Source organism: Sylvia atricapilla, chromosome 3 (genome assembly GCF_009819655.1).
Source record: "Sylvia atricapilla isolate bSylAtr1 chromosome 3, bSylAtr1.pri, whole genome shotgun sequence".
Classification (NCBI taxonomy): domain Eukaryota; kingdom Metazoa; phylum Chordata; class Aves; order Passeriformes; family Sylviidae; genus Sylvia; species Sylvia atricapilla.
In genome coordinates, this window is record NC_089142.1 from 54,306,795 (window position 1) to 54,331,111 (window position 24,317).

A 24,317-nucleotide genomic window follows, 5' to 3' on the forward strand; every position below is an offset into this window, starting at 1 on the left:
TCTTTGATGATGTCATAAATGTCCAGGGTATTTTGATAGAAATTTAGTCAAAAGTTCCTCACTGAAAGAGTAACAAGTAGTCACATATGCTCAACCGTGATACAAAGCTATCACTGATTAGATTGTTTACTGGTGAATGATTGTTTACTACTTGAGTTCATTTCCTCCGTTAAGGGGAGAGATTTTTCCAGTCCACATTATTTGTATTGAAGAGAGAATCACAGGATATTCTCATATCCAAAGCAATTGTGTACAATAGCTACTCAGTAGTGTGTATGAGGGGATTGTTGACTCTATTAAACTGTACGGTGAATTTATCAGAGACAGTTTAGAAGAGCCTTTCTTGCAATTATTTCATAAGTCCAATGTATAAATCAAAGCAGTATTATAAAAGTGCTGGACACTCTGTAAATTAGACATTTACTTCATTTTTTTGCACTGCTGTGTTTAATTTTGCTCATATTTCTTCTGTGCCAGATTATCCACATGCAAAGCATTTTTCTTGGGAGAAGTATTTAGAAGAAACCAGTTCATTACCTGCACCTGCAAGGGCTTTTAAAGTGGTGAGAAAATGCTTAAATTTCTTTCATGCTTTTGAGTTCATGTAATTAATTTGTTTAAGAAGCTAATACATATGTGGTGTTCCTGTGTTTCCAAATGTATCCAGTTAATTAGTTGCATAATAGGTGGTTTATTTTTATGTACGTTTGCAGTTCACTGTTAGAAATCAGATTATTATAAATACCTATTAATGTATTATTTTAATTATTATAAATAAGATTAAATGCTACAAATATATTACTAATGAGTGTAATTTGCTCTGGAAAATTACTGCCTACTTATTACAAATAATGAGATAGCTACTGAGTCATGATAACATATTTTGAAGATTTCTATTTCTGTACATTTTATATGGAGCAATAGATACAGTGTAAAAAAGAATGTAAGAAGTTAGTCTGCTTGTCCATCTAGTCCATTTTCTTGGGCTTCTTTTCAATGCCCTTTAACAGACTTTTTCTTCTGGAAACTTGCAACTAGGGCATGTAGGCAGCATCCACAGATGGCTCCCCAGCTTAACCATGGTGTTTGTGGGCAACATCCTTTTCTTTTATCTTTGCACTTGCTAGTTTCTTTCAGTGATCCATCTTTTTGAGCTCTTAAGATTTCAGTGATGGTCACTACTGCAGAAAAGAGTCACACAGTGGCTTGCACTGGAAGGGACCTTAAATATACTGTGGTTCCAACTCCCCTACCATGTACAGAGACACCTTTCTCTAGACCAGGTTGCTCATAGCTCCATCCAGCCTGGCCTTGAACACTTCAAGGGGTTGAACATACCATTCTAGGCAACCAGTTGAAGTCCCCCATCATCCTCACAGTAAAGTATTATTTCCTAATATCTAATCTAAACCTCTTCTCTTTTAGTTTTAAAGAATTTCCCTTTGTCCTGTCACTACACGCCCTTGAAAAAAAGCCCCTTTCCATCTTTCTTGTAGGCTCCCTTCAAGTACTGGAGGGCTGCAATTAGATCACCCCTAAGCCATCCTTTTCCAGGCTGAACAAACCCAATTCTCTCAGGCTTTTCTCATAGGGGAGGTGCTTCATCCCTCTGATCACCTTGGATTGCTGTTTGGAGCAGCAGTGGGTGGCTGGTAGCTCTCAGTCCTTGTCTCACAGCACACTGAAGCATGTTTGCCTCAGGTTTTTATACTAGGGACACTAATTCTCCACCTTGCTAATAGCTGGATTAACAAAAGGCAAAATGTGGTGTTTATAGCAGTTCCTGGGGTCAGTAGATTACCAGAGGTTATTAATGGGCTGCTGTTTATCACCCCAAGGTGTGTCTGTCTTAGTAATGATTCTCAATCTTACATTCTCAGCACGAATACCCTGAGCAAGGATTAAGAAGTTATTTGGTTATATCTGAGACAGTAACAGTGTTTTGTGTTGTATTATGGAGAAAATTGAGTTCTTAACCTCCAGCCGAAGGAAAAACACTAATACTCTGGGAAATCCTAGAGGGACAGATACATTATTTTCCTAAAAATTAGAATAAACCTCATAACTTGCGTTGTGAGTATGTTCCTTTAAAATGGAAATAATTTTGCTTTAGTTTTCATAACTGCAGATGACAAACAATATCTGATACTCCAAAAGAGTAGACTGCAGTAGACTACCGAAGACACTAATTTTGTCAAAATAGCATTACAAACCCAGGCATTTGGTCTTGTTTGTTACTGTTATGCTGTGGATTAGTTAAATTTTCAGTAGGAGACTGAAAAAGGGTTTGATTCATTAAATAAAAACATGTACCAGAAAGCACAAATATGTTTCCTTTAGACAATTTCATAGACATTTCAGGCAGCTGGTATGTAATGCTTTACTAAATACTGCAATGAAACTGTTGGCTATAATCTCCAGGAAAACTTTTCTAGAGAATTTAGGACAAAAAACTGATTCAAACTAAAGATATCCATTTCCATCCTTGGATGGCTTGAATCCAGTCCACTCCAGGAGAACCTGGAATCCCCAAGTAGCTACTTTGTTTCACTATGTTGATAGCACTAGTTCATTTATAATGTTTTTATGCTTGAATTTCTAGTAGAGGGAGGGCAGATTTGAAAAAAATAAAGGCAGATAGTTTTTGATGGATTGTATCTGCTGCAACAGATTTTGAGGTTTTGTTGTTTCACATTGTATTGTTCTTCTTTTCTAGAAACCTTCTCATGGCTTTCAGAAAAACATGAAACTTGAAGTGGTTGACAAGAGAAACCCAGTATTTATCCGAGTAGCAACCATTGTAGATACTGATGACTATAGAATAAAAGTAAGTTTCTCTGTCTTAATGTACTATCCTGCTTAAGTATGTAATGAGGACTTTGTAAAACCAAAATCCTGTAGTTGTAAAACAAACCATGGAATGAAATGAATGGTGATGCTCTGTCCTGCTCAGTTTTTTCTCTTGCTTTTCACTAATTGATATGTGCATGATTCCTTTGGAATCGGTTGTTTTATTGTCCTCTTGGACACATGTGCTGAGGTGGGTAGTTAGAGAGCAGAGTTGAATATACTGGAAAACTGCCTTGGGAATAGTTGATAGGAAACAATTGTCTATTCTATTATGAAATGTCATTATTTAATACCAAGTGTCAAAGGGCTGCTTTGATATTTGTGTTAGGGACCATAAAATATTTGATCTAGGTTAATTGAATCTGTCTCTCTAAGTTTCCAAGGGGAAAAGAGATATATGTGAAATGGGAAGGAGCTCCAATCTTTTGTCCTTTGTCAATGATTTCTGCAATTCTGAGGTTTCTATTAATTATGGGCTTTGGATTGGATTAAGCTAAGTTAACATATTTTAATGTATTTTGCAGAAATTGCGTACTTAAATTAATTTTCTTTCATCATGCGAAACTGGTTTTCACTCTGTAGGCCTTAAGTGTTAGAAGGGCTAACATAAACCAGATATCCAATTAGAAATGAAGGATGTGTGTGTTTGTACAGATTTACTAGGCATACCTGTTATTTCAGGTAGGAGATGCAGCTGACATTTAATTTTGAATCATCTGAATTAACTGCTGGCAGGAAGTCACCAGAACTAGTATCTTCACACCTGCACATTTTCTACTTCAAGTTGGAACTGCAAAATAAATTAAAAAAAAAAAAAAAGGAAACAAAAGAAGCACAACATCCCAAAATAAAGAAAAAACCCACTCTCCAGTCTAAAGTTTTCAATGACAGGATTTATAACTTCTAGGGCAGTAATTTGACTCTGTAGAATGTGTTGAAAGAGCTCTGTTTGTGTGTATGTGCATCCACGTGTGTGTCTGACAGATCTGAGGAATTTACTGCTACAGAGGTCATGCAAGATATACAGATATTTAGCTTTCATGTGAAAAAATGTGTGCATAACCCATACTGGTGCTGTTACTGTGAGGTCACGAGCTTCATTTTCTCTTCAGTTTCAACTCTTTAGCCTGTATAGTCTGATTTTAGTAAAATTGTTGCTTGTATGATGGGGGGACTTTTTTTTTTAATAGATAAATTCCATTTTTTTTAGTCCTTTGCTTACTGCTCTGCTGTTCTAAGCTCCAGTTCAAACATTTGGACTTTTGTGGGTTTTTTGAGAGATGAAAAAGGCAGAAATTCCTGCTTAAATTTAACTATTATTGTGAGAACTGCATTATTCCTGGATGTTGAGCCTGATAACACATTAAACAACCGTATGACATATGGTTGTTTACTCTTTACTTTAATGAGAGTATGCCTGGGTCCAGAATGGAATGTACATGTATTTTCTTTATAACTTAAATAGTTCTCTGAAAGTGACTTCTCTAATGAACATGTCATTTCTAGAGATTACTCAGGTAAGCTGGTTTTATGGAGAATTTTCCTGATCTAAAGTTCCTGATCTATTCTGCTTTTTGTATTTTAGGTTCATTTTGATGGCTGGGATAGTATTTATGATTATTGGACTGATGTCGACAGCCCCGATATCCATCCTGCAGGCTGGTGTACGAAAACTGGCCACCCTCTTCAGCCCCCACTTAGTAAGGGAAACCACACTGTAATGTCATGATGGTAAAAGGCGTGCCTGCTGTGCTGTCTGTTTTTCCTTCAAGTGCCATCCAAAGAAGAGAAGCCACTAGGATATGCAAAATAATTGCAAATGTGACATTTAGTGCAAAATCAACAGTCAGTAATTAATGACTTTTTAATAGATGGTTTATTGACCCTTACTGCACTGGAAATACAAGAACCACAATCAAAAACAGAAGTAATGTAAAAGATCTGTTGTGTAAAATCCTGGCCCTCTCAAAGCCAGCACTGAAACTGCTGTGGCACTCAGTAGGGGTAGGGTATGACTCTTAAGATCCTTTGTTCACATCTCTCTTGATGGTTACTGTGCTTTTTGGCTCAAAGGAGTCCAGAGTGCACTGAGAAGGCCCTGCTTTCAAGTGCTGTGGCAAATCCTCAAAAACAACTAACTTCCTTTTCTTCTTCACTGAGCAAAGAGGGATTAATGGTGCCCACTTTGAAAATAAATCAAACAGAAGCATGTACCAATAATAACACTGGATTTACCAGCTTGCCCTCTCTGGGGATTTTGTTTTACTTGTAGAAGAAGTGGGAGAGGTTGCAGGGAGAAAAGATTTTTGGTAAATATATCCCTGCCTAGGCCACTGTGTTTCTGGATAACAGCAGTGAAATCACTTCAGCCAAACTTTGAAAAGATAAGTTTTTAAGTGAGTGCTGTTCTCCGAGATTGGTTTATGTCATGTCTCTGGGGTATGTTTTGCACATGTGCTGAGTATTCACAGCTGTAACAAGGTCAAAAACAACTGTGCTTGGAAAATAAGAAATGCTGAGCAATGCCAAGTACTCAGAAAAAAATTAATGTAAAATAACTGAGATAAGTCACACACAGTGTGAATGTGTTACCTGAAAATCACAGTACCTCAGTTCAATATCTCTAAATGCCAAGAAGAAATTAATCCTATCCAGGGTGTGATCAGAGTATATTCATTAGTTTTCTGAGCACTCCAGCAGTACAGTGATGACTGCCTCTTAGGAAGTTAATCATTCTGCCTTCAGAATCTGAATAGAGTGCCATAAGTGCCAAAGCATAAAGTGAATAATGACAAGAAGACAGGATACTGCATATCTGCTTCTTAATCTGAGATGTGCTGTCCTGTGTGCTGAATGAGCAGCCCAGTGGGAAAAGTAATCTTTGGCCATATAAATAAAAATTGTATCACATAGCAGAAGAGCTGAATAAGGTTGCAACATTTGTATTATGTAAGATTGATATATAAATAAAAATCTTACCCTGGTATAAAATATGTAAATTCCTTTTTGGGGGGGACATTAAAAGAAGCAAGGTACAGGTGCCCATCACATATAACGTGTCATCTCCTCTAGGTGGTGATTTAGGAGGCACTGTAGATCCCTTTTAGGATGTGACTGGTGGAAGTAACTTTCTGTTAACCTACAAAAATTAAGATTGATGATATGACAGGAGAGGACGTTAACTGTCCATTAAATAGGAAAAAAGTAATAATTTACACAGATAAAATAGAGTGATTACTGAATAAATTAATAATCCAGCAATATGGCTGCTTATTACCATGTAGAGTACTATAAAAATGTTAATTTTGTTTCCAGGTAAGTTTAAAGGCATTTCCAGACTTCTGCAAGGGTTTCATGAGGAGGGAATAAAATATTTCACAAGACAGTTTCTGCCTCAGTCTGTATGATAGGACTTTCAACTTTGAGGTCCAGATCCCTGTCATTTACATAGGAAGCTTTGAATGCCGTGCAATGTTAGCGGTATTAGTCTAGAGCAGTTCCCAGCAGTTCCCAGCAGTTCCCATATTTATGTATTCATACTGTCTTCAGATTTAATTTAATCATCATGAAGGATTATGACCTTTTTGATAGCAGTTAGGGAATTAAGAGCCAAGTAGTGGTATTGATTTTAACATTGTTTCACAGTGACGCAAACAGCACCTTCTCACATAAACACAGACAACCAGTTGTAGCTCTTTTAAATTACATCTTTAAAGAGTTGAGAAATTTTAAGGGAAGAGAGAACACAGTTAATTTTTTCAAAATCAGAACATCAGTGAAGCAGGACTTCTCTTTACAGAAACATCCCTATTCAGATAACTCTTCCTTTGAGTCCACTTACTTGCTGCTACATTATAAGCATGATTTCTGCATAAAAGTAGAGAAGGTGAAATTCTCTGTTCTTTGACCCATTACAGTCATTAGAGGCTACGGAAGTCTTTGGACTTCAGTGTTGTGATAGTTTTGTAATATTTTCCTAGCTGGAACATTTGGTAAAAAAGGCTTTTAGACTGCTTTAATTATACATAATAATTCTCTGTCTTTCATCATCCATCTGTGAGCAAGAATCTTTCATCTGGAAAAATATTTAAATATACCTTTTCATGTCTGTGTTGTTATCTGTAGGGGAGATACAAGTTCATGTGCTTTTCAAGAACAACTGGTACTAGAGGGGACAGTGCACGGTTGCAGAGGGGCAGCAGGTGTTCCCAGTGTGATGTACTGGAGCATGGCTGTCTCTCACTTGCTGTGAAACTGTGGGTTATATATTATGTTTGCTTGGGCCTCAAAGCTTCTTTTGGCCTGCATCCTTTAATGTCTCTGCAGGCATCATTGTTACAGGTTGATGAAAATCAGATAGACACATAAATTCAGAGAAGTGAAAACGTCAAAAATCTCCTGATGGCTTATAGTAGCATTTTCTGCCTTTGGTTTTGCATCTCTTTTACTGGAAGGCTTCAGCTAAACAATGTGTAAGGACACTACACATTACAAACACATCCCTGTCTTCAGGAGCAGGGATAGGGTAACTCACTTATTTTATGCTCATGTGAAACAGCCAGGTTCCAGCTAAATGTAGGTAGTAGAACAGAAATTTGATGTCATGCAGCTCCTCCAAGATTTGTGTTCTTTATATAGGTGCAGTTCTTTTGTAGAGATTTACTTGCATGGAAGAAAATTGTTTCTCTAGTGGATTAGATTATTCCCATCTCCATCATGCTTTTACAGAATGTATTATTAAAGTATTTCTGTTTACTTATTTCTTCATGCTTGCTACAATGCACTGGTATTCGTACATATTTATACAGCTTTTAAGTATTCAATCATTTTTTAAAATCTCATTTGTAATTTCACTTGGCATGCAGGTCCCTTGGAATTGGTGGAAGCTTTAGAGCATGGAGGGTGTCCCACAGCAGGATGTAAAGGAGTTGGACACATTAAAAGAGCAAGACATATTGGCCATCATAGGTATGTTCTGTAAAACTGATTTTATTCTTTCAATTGAGGGATGTGTGCAGATGGTTCTTTTAAATTGTTGTTCATAAGAAAACAGATCCAATCTGGAAAAAAATAGGAAATCTTGTAAACCTGAATATGCAGTTATTTCAGTTGCCATGGTGAGCATACTGAAATAAACATTAGCAATCTGTAACTTCATTTCACCAGGGTGTGCTGAGATAAGATTTGTTGTACATTACTGTTTGACACAATTGCTAGATTCAGTTACTCTGTATTTTGTTCCTTTGAGGATTCCTCAGTTTGCTGTCCAGGTTGCAAAATGTTACAGACAGATATGTATATAGTAATACCTTTTGAACCTTTTGAAATATGAGGCTACTGATTTTATTATGTCTTGGATGTTTTTGTTCTGCTTACTTGGTAAGGGTAAGGATTTGCTTGTTGGCTTGGAACAATGCTAAAAAGGAAATTCCGAGTGACGTATTCCCAAATGACAACTTGCTGCTTCTGTTTAGTCCTTCTAAAGATGACTTGTTGAACACCTTCTGAAGTATAATACAGAAATATGGACATTCCATCCTAGAGAGTAGTTAATATTAGCATGGGAGAACGGAATGGAGGGGACAGAGAGACACAGATACAATGATGGAGTAAATGGGAAACATTTCCCAAGTTGAAATTTTATTTTTTAAAAAATATTTACAGTGTGACGTGAATCCAGACTGTTTCAGTAAGGGATACACAAGTAATATAATATGTTAAGTTGAGAATGTAGGACCATAAATATCATCATATTACCTTTTTGCAAATTATAGCTTCTAAAAGTTGTCATTTTTCCATTACACAGTCATAGAGTTCTCAAATGTCATATCACTTTGTTCTTCCTGCTCTCTCATATGGTTAGAGGACTGCTCTTTGTTTATTTTTTAAAGTATCTTTTCAAACTACCTTGGTCCAAGAGTGAGCTCTGCAATCTTTTCACATTTTTGAGGAGAGAATTATGTCCTGTTGACTCAAATTATGCTACAAGGTTTTGCTGGTGTATCACCATGTGTTAAGGTCCTGACTAATCCCTATCAAAGATACCTGGCCAGCAAAACTCACTGTGTTACTACATTTTGATATGCAAAAGGCATCTTCTGCTGCAAATTCTTCCCTATCTGCAGCAGAAGCATTGTTTGTGCTGTTAGGAGCAGAAGAGCTCCTGATGCTAGGACAGGCTTTATCACCAGGAAGGAATGTAGCTAGGGGTAGCTCCAGTGACAAAACATGTTGCAGTATGAACTGTGATGGAGTTGTCATGACACAGTATACCACACCACTGTCTTCTAGACTATTCTCACCCTATTATGGTTGGCCTTTTCTGTCTGTGTTATTTTTCTTTCATTTTTTTTCTCCCAGTTTTTCTACCTTTCCTTTTCTGCTTTCCCTTTATTTCACTCAACAAATAGGATAATGCTTTAAACAATCAAGTCAGTCCCTAAGAGGTTATCTTCTGTTATTATATTGTAACCTGCATTCATAGCATTAGTCCACTGCAAATGTGAGCTAAAATAGATTTGCCTAAAAAGCTTCCTGTCTGCTTATCTGAAACCCATTTAATTTCGTATTCTAGTAGACTTGAGTCTTGTATGATTTATTATTGCATCTAGTCTGGGAAGCAATAAATTCCAATTCCTTACCAAGTGCTATCTCAATTACTTAGAATCAGGTGGACATACCATGGGTTTCAGCCCAAAGTTGAAAGTTAAAATAAGGAAAAAAAAAGTAAATTTGTCTGAAAAGTTTTTCATTTATGATCTCTCTAAATAAACGTAGGCATTAAAAGTTCTAATGTTTTAGATGGAAGGGATGAGTAAGAGCTGTATGTCTATTTGCTTTGTGTAGCCTTTGCTTTTATAGTTATGTTATCCATGCTATTTAAAGGTTGTTATACTTACTCATCCTGAATATTAAGAAAAGAAACAAACTCATGGCATTTCATTGTGCTTTTATTTTACTGTAGTCTAAGCAATCCTATTATTTGCCCATTTGCTGATAATTCTAGGGTATAAAAATATAACCAAGGAGATTTTTGTTGAGCATAAGACAGATATTTGCTGCTTCATACCAAATAGATTTTACCAGTAAGTGTCTTATTCATTAGCTGTTGTTTTGCCCTCTGTGATGATATTCTAGTTTTGTTCTTGAGTATTTCTGTGGAAAATAATGGGATTTGTTCTCTTCTGGACCCTACAAACTTGAGAGTCCAGATCTCCACAAAAATTCTAACATTATACCACCACCTCTTTTCTGAATTATCAAAGAGATTCTGAAATTTGTACAATTTTCCACATCAGGTGGCATTCCCATGGCTCTTTTATCTTGGCAACCTTGAAATGTAATTAACCATGCTTATCTTGTTTTTGTGATGAGGTGCAGCACATAAATGCCTGTGTGCAGAAAAGATGATAATTTAAAATGCTAAGTAGTTCTGAAATAATTTTGAGAGCTTGTTTCTTAGGAATCAGATGAAAGCCTCGGTGATTAATTATATAGCAGTGCTAAAGCATTTACTTTTTGGAAAAGCTGATGTTGCTAAGGACTTGGTATCTATCAACAGTTGATCTAGGGTTATGTGTGGCACAGCTGAAACAGTCCGATGTACAGATTGTTAGCATTATGCAGATCACCTGCATATTTATGGTTGTGAATTGTATACCCTGATGTTTAATGCATGCAGTAATTCCCAAGTTCAAGCAGGAGCGTGAAGAGGTCGGTTGTAAGTAGTTCATTAGAGTCAGTTCTTCATGAGTAAAGATTTTTGCCAGAAACTTCAAACTTCCCATGCATTATGTGTAAGCTGAAGTGAACTGAAGTGCTGTGGTAGAGGCTGTGTTGTAAGACAACACATGTTGTATAAACATGGAAACCTCAGCTCAGTAGGAGGTCACATCTTTTTGTTCAGTGTTTGCTGAAGTAATTGGCAGATGGTTTTTGATGCCAGTCTCAAGTTTCATTTTTTCTTTTATGTAAGGTCATTGGCAGCAGCCAAATCCATTCTAAAGCACTTTTGATTCAGGTTTAGACTGTAGAAGCAGCTTTCTCCTAAAAAATGAATGCTTTGGTGATAAACAGTCACTGTAATTTGTGAAAGAGTATTTGTATTGCTTGAGACTAATTAAAAATGTTTTCATAAAATCTGGAGTAAAGAGATCACTCAAAATCCGCCATCAGAAATATTAAAGAACTCATTCCTCAGATGCTGTCAGGATCTTTCTCTGAAGGTTTCTTGCTAATCATATGTTGCTACCAGCTGATGTGGTCACTGGCTGCTCAAGACAGTCTAATCCATGCATTAGTCCAGTCTGGAGCTCTCATGCACCCTCATCCCTTGGCAGTGCTCAGCAGTAACTTGCACCTGAAAGGCACTGAGTAGCTGCTGTTGTTAACATTTCCAACCAGTACAGCTGAACCAGGAGACCTGTCTGTGGCTTGATACAGGTTTGCAAAATATTTCAAGTGTTCATAAGGACTAATAATCAATATTTAAAAGTACTTAGTATGCAAGTTCTTAGACTAAGAGAGTGCTGCCTTGCTCTTCTTTAGTTTAAGAGAGAAACCTGGCCTATGTTCCCTTCTGATATTAAGTGTAGCTGAGAGTATTCCATCTGGACTTTGTGCTTCAGAAAATTTGCATGCTGCTACGAGATAGGAGCATCTTCAAATGTCTGGAGAAGACTAAGGTCCATGCCTATCAGCAGCCCAGTTTTATCCTTCTACCCTTGAACTTTACAGAAAAGAGATAGGTATGTAACTGCACCTAGAGATAGATCTTGAGTGTGATAGAAGAGCAGTTGCAAATAAGCACAGGTGGATTATGCCACTTAACACTTCAGTTCCATCAGACCATTCTGGAAAGGGGCTGGTTATGTAAAACCTCTGTTGAAAATCCCAGGCCTGTGATCAGAAAAGTGCATTGCCTTTTTCTCTCCTCATCTTTTATGATTCAGTAAAAACAGAAACTTATTTCAAAGCTTAGTTTTTACACAGCATATGCAGGACTCAGGAAACAGTGGCTCTCTTTTCTTGGAGAATTTTGTCATGGATACACGTATTGCCAGCCTGTTGTTGTTGTATTGCTGTTGTTTCAGCAGTGCCCTGCAGACAGCTAATTGTTGTGCTCTGCTGATCCTTCAGCATTTGGAGATGGCTGATTACTCTGGTGTGCAGGGGGGTGTGTGTGTGTCAGGTGGTATTAATGTGAGTGTTTGTTTACTGAGGCAGCTCCGATGGAAATTGAGATCTTTGTGTTGGACTGAGTTCAAAGCTGTGGAGCAGTGCTGGGGGGTGTACAGCCCTGTCAGAAGAACAGCAGAGGTTTCACATTGAATACCTGCCGCTGCTTTTGCTTCCTGCCATTCTTCTGAGCCTCTGGCAGACCGTGGTACCCTCAAGCTAAGGGCATCTGATCATTTTGGAAACTAACTTCTGAGCTTCTGCTGTTTTCAGAATGGTGTGATACAGCAAAACGTGAGCTGGAGCAGAAGTCCAGGTTTAAGGTGACAGAAGAGTTAAAAATCCTTATTTAATATTAAATAATCTAAATCAAAGACTTCCGAGCACTTGAGATGAGTTGTATTAAAAACTTGCAGTCCTACATAAATTGAATACTTTTATTATGTAGGAATAACAAGGTTTATTTTTTTCATTCTTTATAGTAGACAAGTTAAACTGAACTGAAGGCTGGAGGCATTGAGATTCAGGAGGATTTTACTGATTGATCCAAAGCCGTACACAGGTTCATTCATGCTGTGTTTTGTTGTAACAAAACTAACTGTGGAAAGCACAAGGGTTCTTTTTGTTGCCCCAAGTAACAGTAACATCAAAGGACTATCAAGGAGTTTTTAAAAAATGAGACAGCAACCTGAATGATTAATTGCAGAGAAAAAGTCATCTGAATCTAGTTTTCCAAAGCCTTGTTAATATTATAACTGTTGTTGACTGAAACTGTTGCTCAACTTCAGTTTTTCCAAAAAATACTAAAGGGAAAGGCAGTATATAAGCAGGCAGGTTATAATAAAGGACTGAATTTTTAGGCTTTTTCTTAGGGTTTTTTGTTTGGTTTCTTTTTTAGATCTAAAACCTATTAGTGGTGTTGGTAAACAGAAAACTGCTGGAGTCTGACAATCATATTGTCAGATTTCATTGGGATGTAAGACTTGCTTAATAATACACAGCTGAAGTTAAATACCACATTGGTAGTGTTCAGTGTTTCCTTGCGACAGCCCTTTAACTGCTCAGAAAAATTGCTCAAAACACCTCTGTGAGCCTAGGAAGCCGAAAGAAAATAACATGCTTTGCCCTGTAGCAATGGCAGAACTGAGATTAACCAATATATTCATGAACTTCTGAAAACTGTATTTCGTCACAATGGCATGTGTTTGTCACAGCAAGAACTTAAATCACACTGGTGCCCTAAAACCTTTTTCTGTGCAGAAGCCTGTATCTTTTATCTTTTGTTTCTTTTGAAAGAGGAAAAAGACATTGTGATAGATGCAGCAGCATAAGACATCTGGCAGAGGCTAGTCTTGAGACACACAAAACCAGTAGGCTGGGAATAAATGTAAATAGACATATATAAGTAGATTTAAAATAAAATTACGCATTCTGCTTAAGAGAAAGTAGAAATAAAAGGCAAATGCTCCAAGCTATTGGTATGTTTTGTTCCATGTCTCTAACAAAGTTCATTAACACGAGCACACCATACTTCAGGTTTAGTGTTTTATAGCCAGTTGGGTGGCTGGACTCTATCTGATTCGGATGGGTAAACAAAAAGTTCCTCAGAAGAAGGCAAAAAGATGACTTTTCTGTGCTTCACTGGATCACCTGGGGATATGGCTGCATACCCCTTTAAAGCACTGTACACGCTGAGACAACATCTGCTTGGAGTAGCCTTAAACAGGGGTCTCATCTTGATTAGAAAAGCAGAAACTATTCTGTTTTTTTCTCTATAATTTAAGTTCAGCATAGCTACTCAAGGATTTTAAAATAATAATATAATATGAAAAATAGAAGACGTTGATAATGTCTTGTTTTCAAATGAGCCAAATGAAGAAATCAAACATGCTGTCAATATCCTGTCTTGATAACCCCAGTAAGGGCTGACTGACTTGGCCTTAAGGAACTTTCTCCTTTTATGGAAGTGCTGGTAGAAATGTAAATTTCCACCAACTTTTTGTTTATCTTGGCAACATCAAAATTAGATCACCAATATTTGTACAACCCCATTACAGGAGCTGTTATATACTCATTCTGAGCCCAGAGCTTTGTTGGTAAGAGAAGAGGAGAGTACAGCATGTTTTGAATTAAAAGGCCTTTTTCTTTTTTAATGCTGTGCTTTGTATAAAGAAAACTATAGTGAAAGCTGTTGTTTTTCTATTAATTTTTGAAATTTGGAGGTGGCATGGCATATGGCTGTTAAGGTAGACTTGTTTATATTAGACAGTTCTCTTTGGAAATCATGCATGTAACTATCAGTGGAACAAATAAAGCATTGCAGTGATTTATGGAAAGATAGGTAGTTATGGTAGCTTCTTTCTTGAAAAGAAAATAAACAAAATTGCAAAAGGGGTTTTTCTACCTTTTAAAATTATGGAAGTCATTCTAACAATATAAGTGAATAAGAAAGCATAATTTCAGAATATGGTTAATATCATAGCTCATGAGCCATGAATGGAGCATCATATTTAGTACAGTCTGTCCTGTATCTCACATAGTATTGGAAACTTGAGTGTGATGCTATTCACTTTTGTGACATGTATATACTATTCAGAGTTTGGGATATTATTATGGACATGTTGAGTATGTGGTCTGGCTGACTAATCAGTTGAACATTGTAGAGCATTTTCTACTAAAGAAAAATCCTAGTTCAGCCCCATGTGTTTTGATTTGTGTTGCTGTTTTTTGCTATTTTCTTCTTGTGCAAATGCAGGTTTTCTGACTTTGGTACAACTTTCACATTTCTTAGAGCAGAATTTAGAAGTCATTGTATCAGTGTTCATTGTCAAATTATTTCCGTAGCAGGAGTGCAGGGGTATAGGGAGTGTTAAATGTTTAGAAAGACTGTAAAAATATCACAGTCTTTTAATGGAGTATCACAAAATGGCATTTGCAAAGATGGGGCACTCATTACAATAAGGGAATGTGTACCACTCCTCATGTTTTGCTCTTGAAATGCAGCTTCTGTGTAGATATTACATAGTAGAAATAGCCTCCTTCACATAAATAAATAGCCATGATAATATGACTTGGTTTGGAGAGACATGGGTGTAGTCAAAGGCATCCTGTGTTGTATGTATAAATACCATTAAAATTATGAGGGAGCAGGCTAAACATTTCTCAAGCAATTTTCCACAATGAATGTTGTAATAGAAATTAATACAATTTGTGTTACAATTAATACAAGTTGCTGTCAAAATGTGAAGTTGAGTTTTTTATTTGATGGATTTATTAACATTTTAAAATGTGACTACTTACTGCATTTTGTTTAATCTTCTTTATATTATTGCATCTACTTCTAGGAAATGCCAATGTAATTTTGTTTGAACTCAGTAAAGTGTCTGAGAGTAATGAGTAATTTTTCTTCTTCAATTTCTAGTGCAGTCAGCTGTCCATATTCAGAGATGAACTTGAACAAAGAAAGCCTCTTACCTGACCGATTGAGTGGGGAGATGCCTGCAGCCAGTCCTATCCCCAGACACAGAAAAGTGGAAGCAAATGAAAGATCCACCTCTCCTGTAATCAAGTAATTATGATTGAAAATATGTCCGTGACTAACGGCAGTATTTTACTTCTGTGTTCTTCAGTGTGATTTATGACTGTGCAATGACTGAGTGGTTTCAGAAAGGCCTGCCTATTTATCTACATTTTCATTTACAGGGAAGAAAAATCCTTTTTTTCCGTGCATATCTAAAAGGTCATGGGCCTGTCAAAGACTGCTTACTGATTTTACTGTCTATGGTTTAACAAAAGTTCAGTTTCATCTTTGGTGTAACTATCTAGACTACTAAGTGGTTAACTGGAATTTAAAATTGAATGTCGACCAGTTGGTTTCACTTCAGAAAATTACTTCTTTGTGTTTCTTTTGTTTGCTGTAGTGGCATTATTGATGTGACTGTAAGTTAATGTTGCTCTTTGAAGAACAGCACTATTCTGTCATTACAGTGGGAGTGGGGAATCAAATTCCTGGGGCTGGGTTTTGCAAGAATAATGCTGAAGTGTGTGGCTGAAGCTTTTAAACAGGAGCACTGGGAAAAAACAAAGCAGTGCGATACCAAGATTATTGTTTTCAGATGATTATTGTATCTCAAAAATTGTGGATACTGATTCCTGTGCTTATTTTGGGCTATAGGAAAAAATAGAGAATTTAAGAAGGAAAGGAAAGGAATAGAGGCTTTCCCTTTTTTCCAGGGGTTACAATAATGTAAATATGAAAGTGTGAATGATGTGAAATGTGAAAATGTGAAGATTTCCAGTTCCCACTGTAATGACCACATATTTTCAATAGATGGTATTTTAAATTGCCTTCTCAGAGACAGTTTCAGCTTCATGCTTTAAAACCCAAAATGTTCCACTGTCTAAGAGTTCTGCCTGATTTGATTGTTATAAATGCAGGGTTTTAGAAATCTGAAGTGACTTAATTACTCCCTGGCAGGTGGCCTGGTTACCATTACAGTGAATCCAGTAACACTTTGAGCAAATTCCTCAGTGGCAGGGACTGTGTCAAGTGCTGCTTTTTTCATTGTCCCAATTAAGAGGTTGCACAGAACATTTTAAAGACTGCACAGTGATATGTTATGGGAGGGAAGGGGTAGGAGGAAAATAATACCTAAGGGTGTTCTTGTGTTACAAGTATTTGAAGTGGACAGCTTATTATCACAAATAATATTAGACAAATTCTGTTCCTGTTGAATTGCCTAAAACGTCATTTTACCACTGGCTTAATGGAGTAAAGAGTTCTTTATTTTGTTTTCTGAAAATGCCAGGTATACAATTTTGTTAGTGGCAAGTAAAAAAACTTCTCTGTATTTCTTAAACAAAAAACCACCTTGAATGTTTTCAATTGATTTTTCGTGCATAGAGAAAATAAATTAAACAACAGCTTAGCTGCTTTCAGTTTTAAACACTCTTTTAATTTGCTTTAAACAGTGACAGAAAATGCCCCAGCCCTGGTCATGTGGGTATGAAATCTTCACCTCACAATCGACCATCTGGGAAAACTGTACCAGAAACAACGAAGCTGGAAGATGCAGAAAATAAATCTCCTTGCAAGAAGCCCCTGTTATGCAATGTGAAAGAAAAGAAGGCACCTGGGTAACTCTCAGTTTCTTTCAAAGTATTGGGTGTTTGTAGTCAGTTTAAAATGCAACTTACCAGGCAAAGCAGTCTAGTGATTTGTCTGTGGAATCCTTAGAAGCAGATGATCTAATTCTTAGAAGGGGAAGGAAATGGAAGATCTTCAGCTGTCTTTATCTTTGAAATAGAGGGGAAGGGACCATCACAAGGTATATAAGAAATAAGAAATACACGTCAGAGGAGAGGAAAAATGCAATACAATTATTGGAAATTGTGATCCTTCTTCCTAGGTTTGTGTCCAAATTATTTTATATAAATAAATATGTACAAACATGGAAAAATTAGAAATAATTCTTTCAACTTTCAGTATCTGACATGCCTTTTTCACTTAAAATTATATGAGAACTTCTTTTATACCATAAATACTGTTCTCCAGTGCAGATTTGGAAACTTATATTTGAAGCTAAAAATACACAATTCAGTGTTTTCATGGGGATATAGGAGGCAATAGGATTCCCTACATTTTTAATTAGTTACAGTACAGCTACATTATCTTATTGACTATTTTCAAACATAAATAGATGACACCCTGGAATAAAACGTGTCATTTGTTATGTATTTACATGAGCTACATTACTTTGTGTGCATAATACATGAATTGTGTTAGCAATAATAGAGTCTTAAGATGCAGAGACAGAAGAGTTGATATTTATAAGGTAAATAGCCCACAGTAAAACTGATGATTGAAATGGACCTGTTTTGTTAAGAATTGGACTTTGATGATCTTTACTGGATCCCTTCCAACTCAGGATAATAAACAGCATTCACTAGTCATAGTCTAGTGAATTTAAACAGGGAAAAAAAAAGTTGGCTTCAAGTGTGATTTTGTAATAACCTGTGTTAAAAAGTAGTTGTAATTCATCATTTTAACCATACTTGCAGTAAACTCACATTATTTTTAGAAATATACTTTGGTTTCATAGACTACATCTTAAGATTAATTGAAAAAAAATTTTTGTCTTACTTTTTTTGGAGGGTGTTACCTTTAGAAGACTTAAGATAACCAATCCTGTCTGTTCACTGTGTTGAGTCAGTTTCATTAAGAGAGTAAGTCTTGTGCCAGCTTTGAACTACCCAGAGACTTTGCAGCTTGTATTTCAACTGTTTGAATACACTGATGACTGGCTGCATTTTATCATCCAGCTTTCCTCATTCATTATGTATCCAGCAAAGTCATAGAGGACTTTCAGTTGAATAATCTCCCTTTGAAAAAGGCATGAAAAATAATGTTCACAATATTATGGTGATGTGAACTGCTGGGGTTATAAAATATTGATCATCTGCTTATTGCAATACCCAGTGGATCTTTTTAGATGTGTATTCAAAGTACACATGCATAATTGAAGACATAGATACACACACTTGTGTGCTCTTTAGTTGCTGAGCTCATAGTGTGGATTTAATTATGTTTGACTTCAGTTCAATTGTGTATACCTCTGTTTTCAAAGGTAATCGTTTGTTTCATAGAAGTCCTTCATTGAGTAACCAACCACAAATGATCCCGAACAGAAGTTTTGTTGTGTTAAATCTAAGTGGTGTTCAGCTAATCTCTAGTTCCACTTGCTCCTTTTTCTTTTTTGTATCTTTTTTCTCTCTGTCTCTCTGTCTCTGTCTCTCTCTCTCTTTTTTTTTTTTTTTTTTAAGCAATCTATGCATCAAAAAATTATACTAGAAAATTTTGGTGTGCAAAAATATAATTATGTACATAAATACTGCAGTGTGTCCCTCTGGAATGTTCCTGAGATTAACAGTCATGATAAAAATTGCATGCCTATAGCATATGCAATTTTAAAGTATCTTCAGAGTAGCAAAATAATTTCACTGTATTAAAAATTCCATTCTGGAAATTTTATAGTGAAGGGAGCTGAACACTCAAGTTTGGGAATCAAATTATACTGGCTCTAAAAAAACTTCGGTTTGTCTTCCAGCCTCTTCCCCAAAACCTTTAATTCATGACATGGTCATATTTAACTAATAAGGTAAAATTTCTGTATGTATGTTGCTATGAAAATTGCCCTCAAGAAAATAGGAAGGTACTTGTTTGCTCACAAGATTTGGTGATCTGTCTTCCTTGTGTTGAATTACAGTTGTAATTTCCTTTGCCTTTGGAATTAATTGCACTAGTTACTTTACATGTTGCTTTAGAAAGTTTCTGTGTTTGTGGAGTTTGGAAAATAAGTTTTAAGTGAATAAATCATTCTGAGGAAGATACTGGGAAGAAGTCCTTTGTGGAACAAGAAGTCATGCCTGCTCTATGCATTCTGCTGGTATTGGTTGTCCTGCCATACTAAAAAGACTGGATTTCCTGATCTACAGTGTTCATTTTGCACCATTATTAGTGCAATAATTATATTTCTGTTGAAATCGGTAAACTTGAAGCTCCTAGTTGATATAGTAACAGATGTTTTCTTGTATATAATAGATAAATTTAGCAGTGTAAGCAGGGGAATTAAACACGTCTGTTTCATCTATGGATTTATGTTTTGAGGTTAGCTTATCTTGATGCCTAACAAAGTGTTAGGTGTACATCAGCTTTTTATCTGTGATTTTGACATTTGTTAAGGTGATCTTGTTGTTTCTTTCTGTGACAGGTGGTAAAGCATCATAAAGTTCATATAGTAGTGGGATTTCATGTAGCCTTGACTCTAAGGATCATTCTGTCTGATGCCTATTTTTAGAAAAATGCTCATTATGTACTTGGTATCTCTGAGTGCTCTGTATCTGTGATGGTTTGTAAGAATTGGCCAAAGTGTTCTGAAATTCTTAAAAAGTAGAAGTGGACACACAATGTCAGCAAATTCGTATCATTCACATCTGTAAGAAACCAGGAAATACATCTGGAAATACTTTCTGAAGGCAGAGGTTGAAAAGGAGCTTCCTGGGGGCTGACTTTAAGATGGAAACATACACCCTCACACACACCCACACCTTGAGAAATTCTCTTATTTACACATTTCTTGCCCCATTTTTCTCAACAGGGGGAAGACATGCCCTCTGCAAATTTTTGGGCTGGCAAAGCTTAGGGAGCAGCTGGATAAGAAGTAATGCAAGTGCAGATGCAAAGGAATACAGATATTTCTGGTGGGATTATTAGAAGTTGCCCAGGGGGGCTGCAGTAACTGTACTGACAAGGAGTTGATGCTGGGTGGAGATGAATGTTGGGCAGGGGAAAAGGAGGTGGTGTTATTTCAGACAGGTCCTGAAAATGGCCTGCATAACCAGCCAGGCTTTGTGGATATGCAACTATATATATGGGTTTCACTCTTCCCGTCTTCTGATGTGGACACATCCACTGCCTCCATTTGTGTATTTTTCAGTTATTAAGTCAAGTGTGTTAGTTTACATAATCTTTTTACATTATTCTTGGGCCTTTGTAAAATTCATGTCAGTAGTCATGCCATTCTGTGTGAGTCAGAAATACGATCCTCTCTGTTTCTTTATTTTATAATGATACAGCATCCTTTGTGTGGGAATCCTGGTGTGTTAATAGTATTGCTAGCAAAAGATGTCATCATGCTTAGTGATTTTTATGATGTATTAATAAAAATTGAACATCTTATTTTCCTCAGTGGAGTACTACAAACAAAGGACGCCATAAAGCACAAAGAGTGTGAAGATGAGGAGACAGAAAATAAGCTGCTCATTTCAAATGAAATCAAAGGTAAATTGGCAGTATTTCATTTGTTTCAAACTAAGATCTGCAGAAGAGAAGAAGTGTGGTGTCCCTTGAAATTCTCATGAAACTGTATTACAACTTATTTTCCACATTCACTATTTCTGTCCAAAAATTTCTTGACAGCAACACTTTCAGCCCTGTGTCCTGGTTTGGGACAAATTTGGAAGAGAACTTCCAAAGGGATATCCCCTAAAGGGCAAAATTCAGCCATCCTTCCCCATGTTCAGGAGATTATCTTGTAATCATCAAAGTATTTTCCAAGTACATCATCAAAGTTGTATGGATGAGTGCAAAATGAATAATAATATTTAAAAAATCTCATTTCAGTGATGTTTTTCCACTCTTTAAAAACAGTTTATTAAACCAGTCCAAATTGTAAAGGTATAACATTCATTTATTGCCTTGAAAGTGTATTGAAAGTTAAAGCTTTTACACATTACAGATATAATGCAAAATTAAGGTTAACCCAGCCTCAGTTTTGTTGAGGGTGATGGCCGGGTTGTGGCTCCTCATTGGTGAGACAGGAAAGTTCTCCTGTGATCTCCAAAGATTTCTTCCAACGTGGACTTTTCTTGTGTATTTTTAGATTATTTTCTTCAGCAATTTTTTGTTCAACAACAATTTGTAAGGCTTTCATCAAAATTCATAGGAATTGAGTAACTCTGATTCTTTAAGAGCTACATGTCTTACTTTTTAAATGAGCTCATCTCTGTAAAACTCAGGAAGTTCTTTGAGACTAGTAGAGCTTACATAAAGATAAAATTAAGGTAGTGTTTTATTTTTGATTAACCTTTGATAGATCTTTTTATCTGCCAGTACTTTTCAGATAGATCTGAGGCACTCTGGTGAGTGTGTAAAATTTGAGAGATTCCATCTATTGTAGGAGCTGTGAAAAAGCTGTGTTACTGTTTTGAAACATGGTGTAGTTCAGAATTCTAGAGAAAATGAAGCATTAGAGGGAGCAAGTCTAAAGCAAATAGAAGAGACTTTTTAATAATTTTAACGATTTTGTTTCAGCAGGAAGGAAACACGCAGTTTTGATATAACCTTTGCATTACTTGACACAAAAAAAATTCAAGTAGTTGGGAGCATTTTAAATTGTCTGGGATTGTTCTTTTAATTCTAAGAAAACTGGCCTGATTTTGTGAAGCATTTTCAGTTTGACAGAATTGACTGTTTGAATATAGTTTCACCACCAAGCTCTGTTTACAAGGTTCTTGCATAGTTAAATTTAGGAAAATAGAACATTTTCTTACATTACTGTCGTGGAAAGTTGTCCTTTTTAAACACATAATGTTGTGTTATTTTGTGTTTAAGGAGGATGGCGCATTTAAGCTGTAAGATGAAAATGGATTGTTAAGTTCTTGCTATAACAGTTGTGGAAATCTCAGGATAAAGTAATTGTGGATTTTTGAACTGTTGCTACCTGTGCTGGTTGCCCCATTTTTTTTTTTGGCATGTCGCTTACCTTGCTATTCTTCAGCCTTCTTTTGCCACTCTCACATGACCAGTTCCCTACTGATAACTTTATAAAATGTCTACTGGTGTCTTCCCTTTGTTTGGGGAACAATTATTTGAAGCTAAAGAACTCCACTGATATCACTGCCCCTTCATATTAACTTTTTTTATGGGCATAAATCTTGTGCTTAAAAACCTTATATATGCTAAGAGCTAGACCCATGCAGAAGGCAAAGAACAGTGTTAATGATCTCTCATTAATACTAGGAAGTATTTGCTGCTTGTCTTTGAAGTCTAAATTTAGATTTTGTTCTGTGGTAACTCACTAGGAAAATAAAGATGAACTATCAGACAGAAGGATAACAAGGTGGTGTAAAGTAAGAGGAGCAACATAAAGGCAGGTGACCTGATGCTGAAGCAAAATGTCAGCAGAGAATAACATGGTTTAGGTTTGAAACTGTGAGCTTTGTCCATCTGGCTGCTATCTTGGCAAGCAGATTTTGTTTCTTCACTTAAGTGGCTGAAGAAGCTGTTTGTGGCTCTGTGATGAAACTGGCTAACCTCTGGTGTACCTCAAGTTACTCTTCTCCTAAATGTCCCAATTGAGACATAACTTGGAATATATCTCATATATTCTATGGCCCAGATTGTCTCTCTTTGGGAAGCAGGGCTTGCAGAGTGAGAAATACTCCACAGTATGAAGGTAGAGAAAACTTTTAACTGTCTCTTATTAGAGAAATAGGTTGTAGCCAAAGTGGTTCTGGACTTCTGTTATAAGGTTACCGACGCTAAATTTAAATGCCCCTTTTTTGGTGTTGTGGTTGTATCTGCCACAGGGCTAGTGACTTTTATGTTTAGTTTTCTCCCTCTAGTTGGGCAAACAGGCACTTTACATGCTCCATTTGTGCTCTTTGCCTTACCTGTGAGGCAGATACTACACAGATTGAGAATGCTGCTCACAATGTGTCTACCTACATGCTGTTCTGTGTATATATGTGTTTAAATGTGTGAATATGGGGCGTGATTTGTGTGGTTTTTTCTTCACACAGCATTATAGTCTGCTATTTATGTGGCAGTATCAATTACATGTTTCGTGAATGAAAGGAAATATATTGGATGTTTTGAGAATGAAAGGAAAAAATAGCTGAACACTTACATTTTCAATTCTTAAGAGACCTTGTCTAGAAGGAAAAGATCAGAGGATAAAGATGGAGAGGGGATTTGAGGAAACAATAAAAAAGATACTATTCAGTAAAATATGCTTCATATTCATTAGTTGCTACCTGACAGTACATATTCCTTTCTCACTGAGATTTTTATTAGTATTAGACACTCTAAGGAGCATTTGTAAAACAACAGTGAAGTGCAAAAAGACATTTAGGGAACTCTCTTTGAAGAATGAGAGTAAAATGGTAGTAAAATGTTGAGGAGTCTATTTAAAAAAATAATTAATGAGTGGGCTGACAGTGCTTATTGAATGGCTTAATGGTCAACTTCAGAATTATAGGCATTAATACAAAGTGAGGGTAAATCTTGAAAGTAATAAAAATTAGACTAGAGGAGCAGAACAACACAAGCAAATGTAATAACATCCTATCTTAGGTATTATAGACCAGCCCCACTTTGCTGGGAAAAATCCATAATGGGAATTTGTGCCCTAGTTGTTGGGCACAAATGTGTGAAAACTAGCAGTAAGGATTGGGAGTACTTGGGGTTAATAGCATCTTCTCAAAAATGAAAATATAATGGAACTGCAACAGAAATTAGCAATCCCAACAAAAATGGCATAGGGATTTGTGAGTAACTGCATGAACAATGTCATAAGGAATATTAAGCATTAAGGGTGTACTGTGCTGGCTGTTTATTAAGAAGCAAATTTCAGAGGTTTTCCACAGTTTTAGTTGGCAGTTGGGAAGCACTTGGGCCTGAGTTCAGATAGCAGGCCTGTTGCTTTTGCATTGCCAGTGGATCTAAATGA

The 24,317-nt window shown here is 36.4% G+C and overlaps 1 protein-coding gene across 7 annotated transcripts in view; it reads left to right on the top strand.

Annotated features, from left to right (window-relative positions):
• L3MBTL3 (L3MBTL histone methyl-lysine binding protein 3) overlaps nt 1–24,317 on the top strand; it is a 78,600-nt gene that overhangs the window by 48,115 nt on the left and 6,168 nt on the right. For 4 of the 7 annotated variants that reach the window (XM_066315370.1, XM_066315372.1, XM_066315369.1 and 1 more), the window contains exons 13-19: nt 478–563; nt 2,717–2,827; nt 4,436–4,550; nt 7,716–7,818; nt 15,449–15,595; nt 16,999–17,163; nt 20,775–20,866. In XM_066315370.1, coding sequence (XP_066171467.1) covers nt 478–563; nt 2,717–2,827; nt 4,436–4,550; nt 7,716–7,818; nt 15,449–15,595; nt 16,999–17,163; nt 20,775–20,866 — 819 coding nt within the window. The remainder of the gene's footprint in view (nt 1–477; nt 564–2,716; nt 2,828–4,435; nt 4,551–7,715; nt 7,819–15,448; nt 15,596–16,998; nt 17,164–20,774; nt 20,867–24,317) is intronic. The other 3 variants (XM_066315371.1, XM_066315373.1, XM_066315375.1) reach the window with 3 other exon arrangements.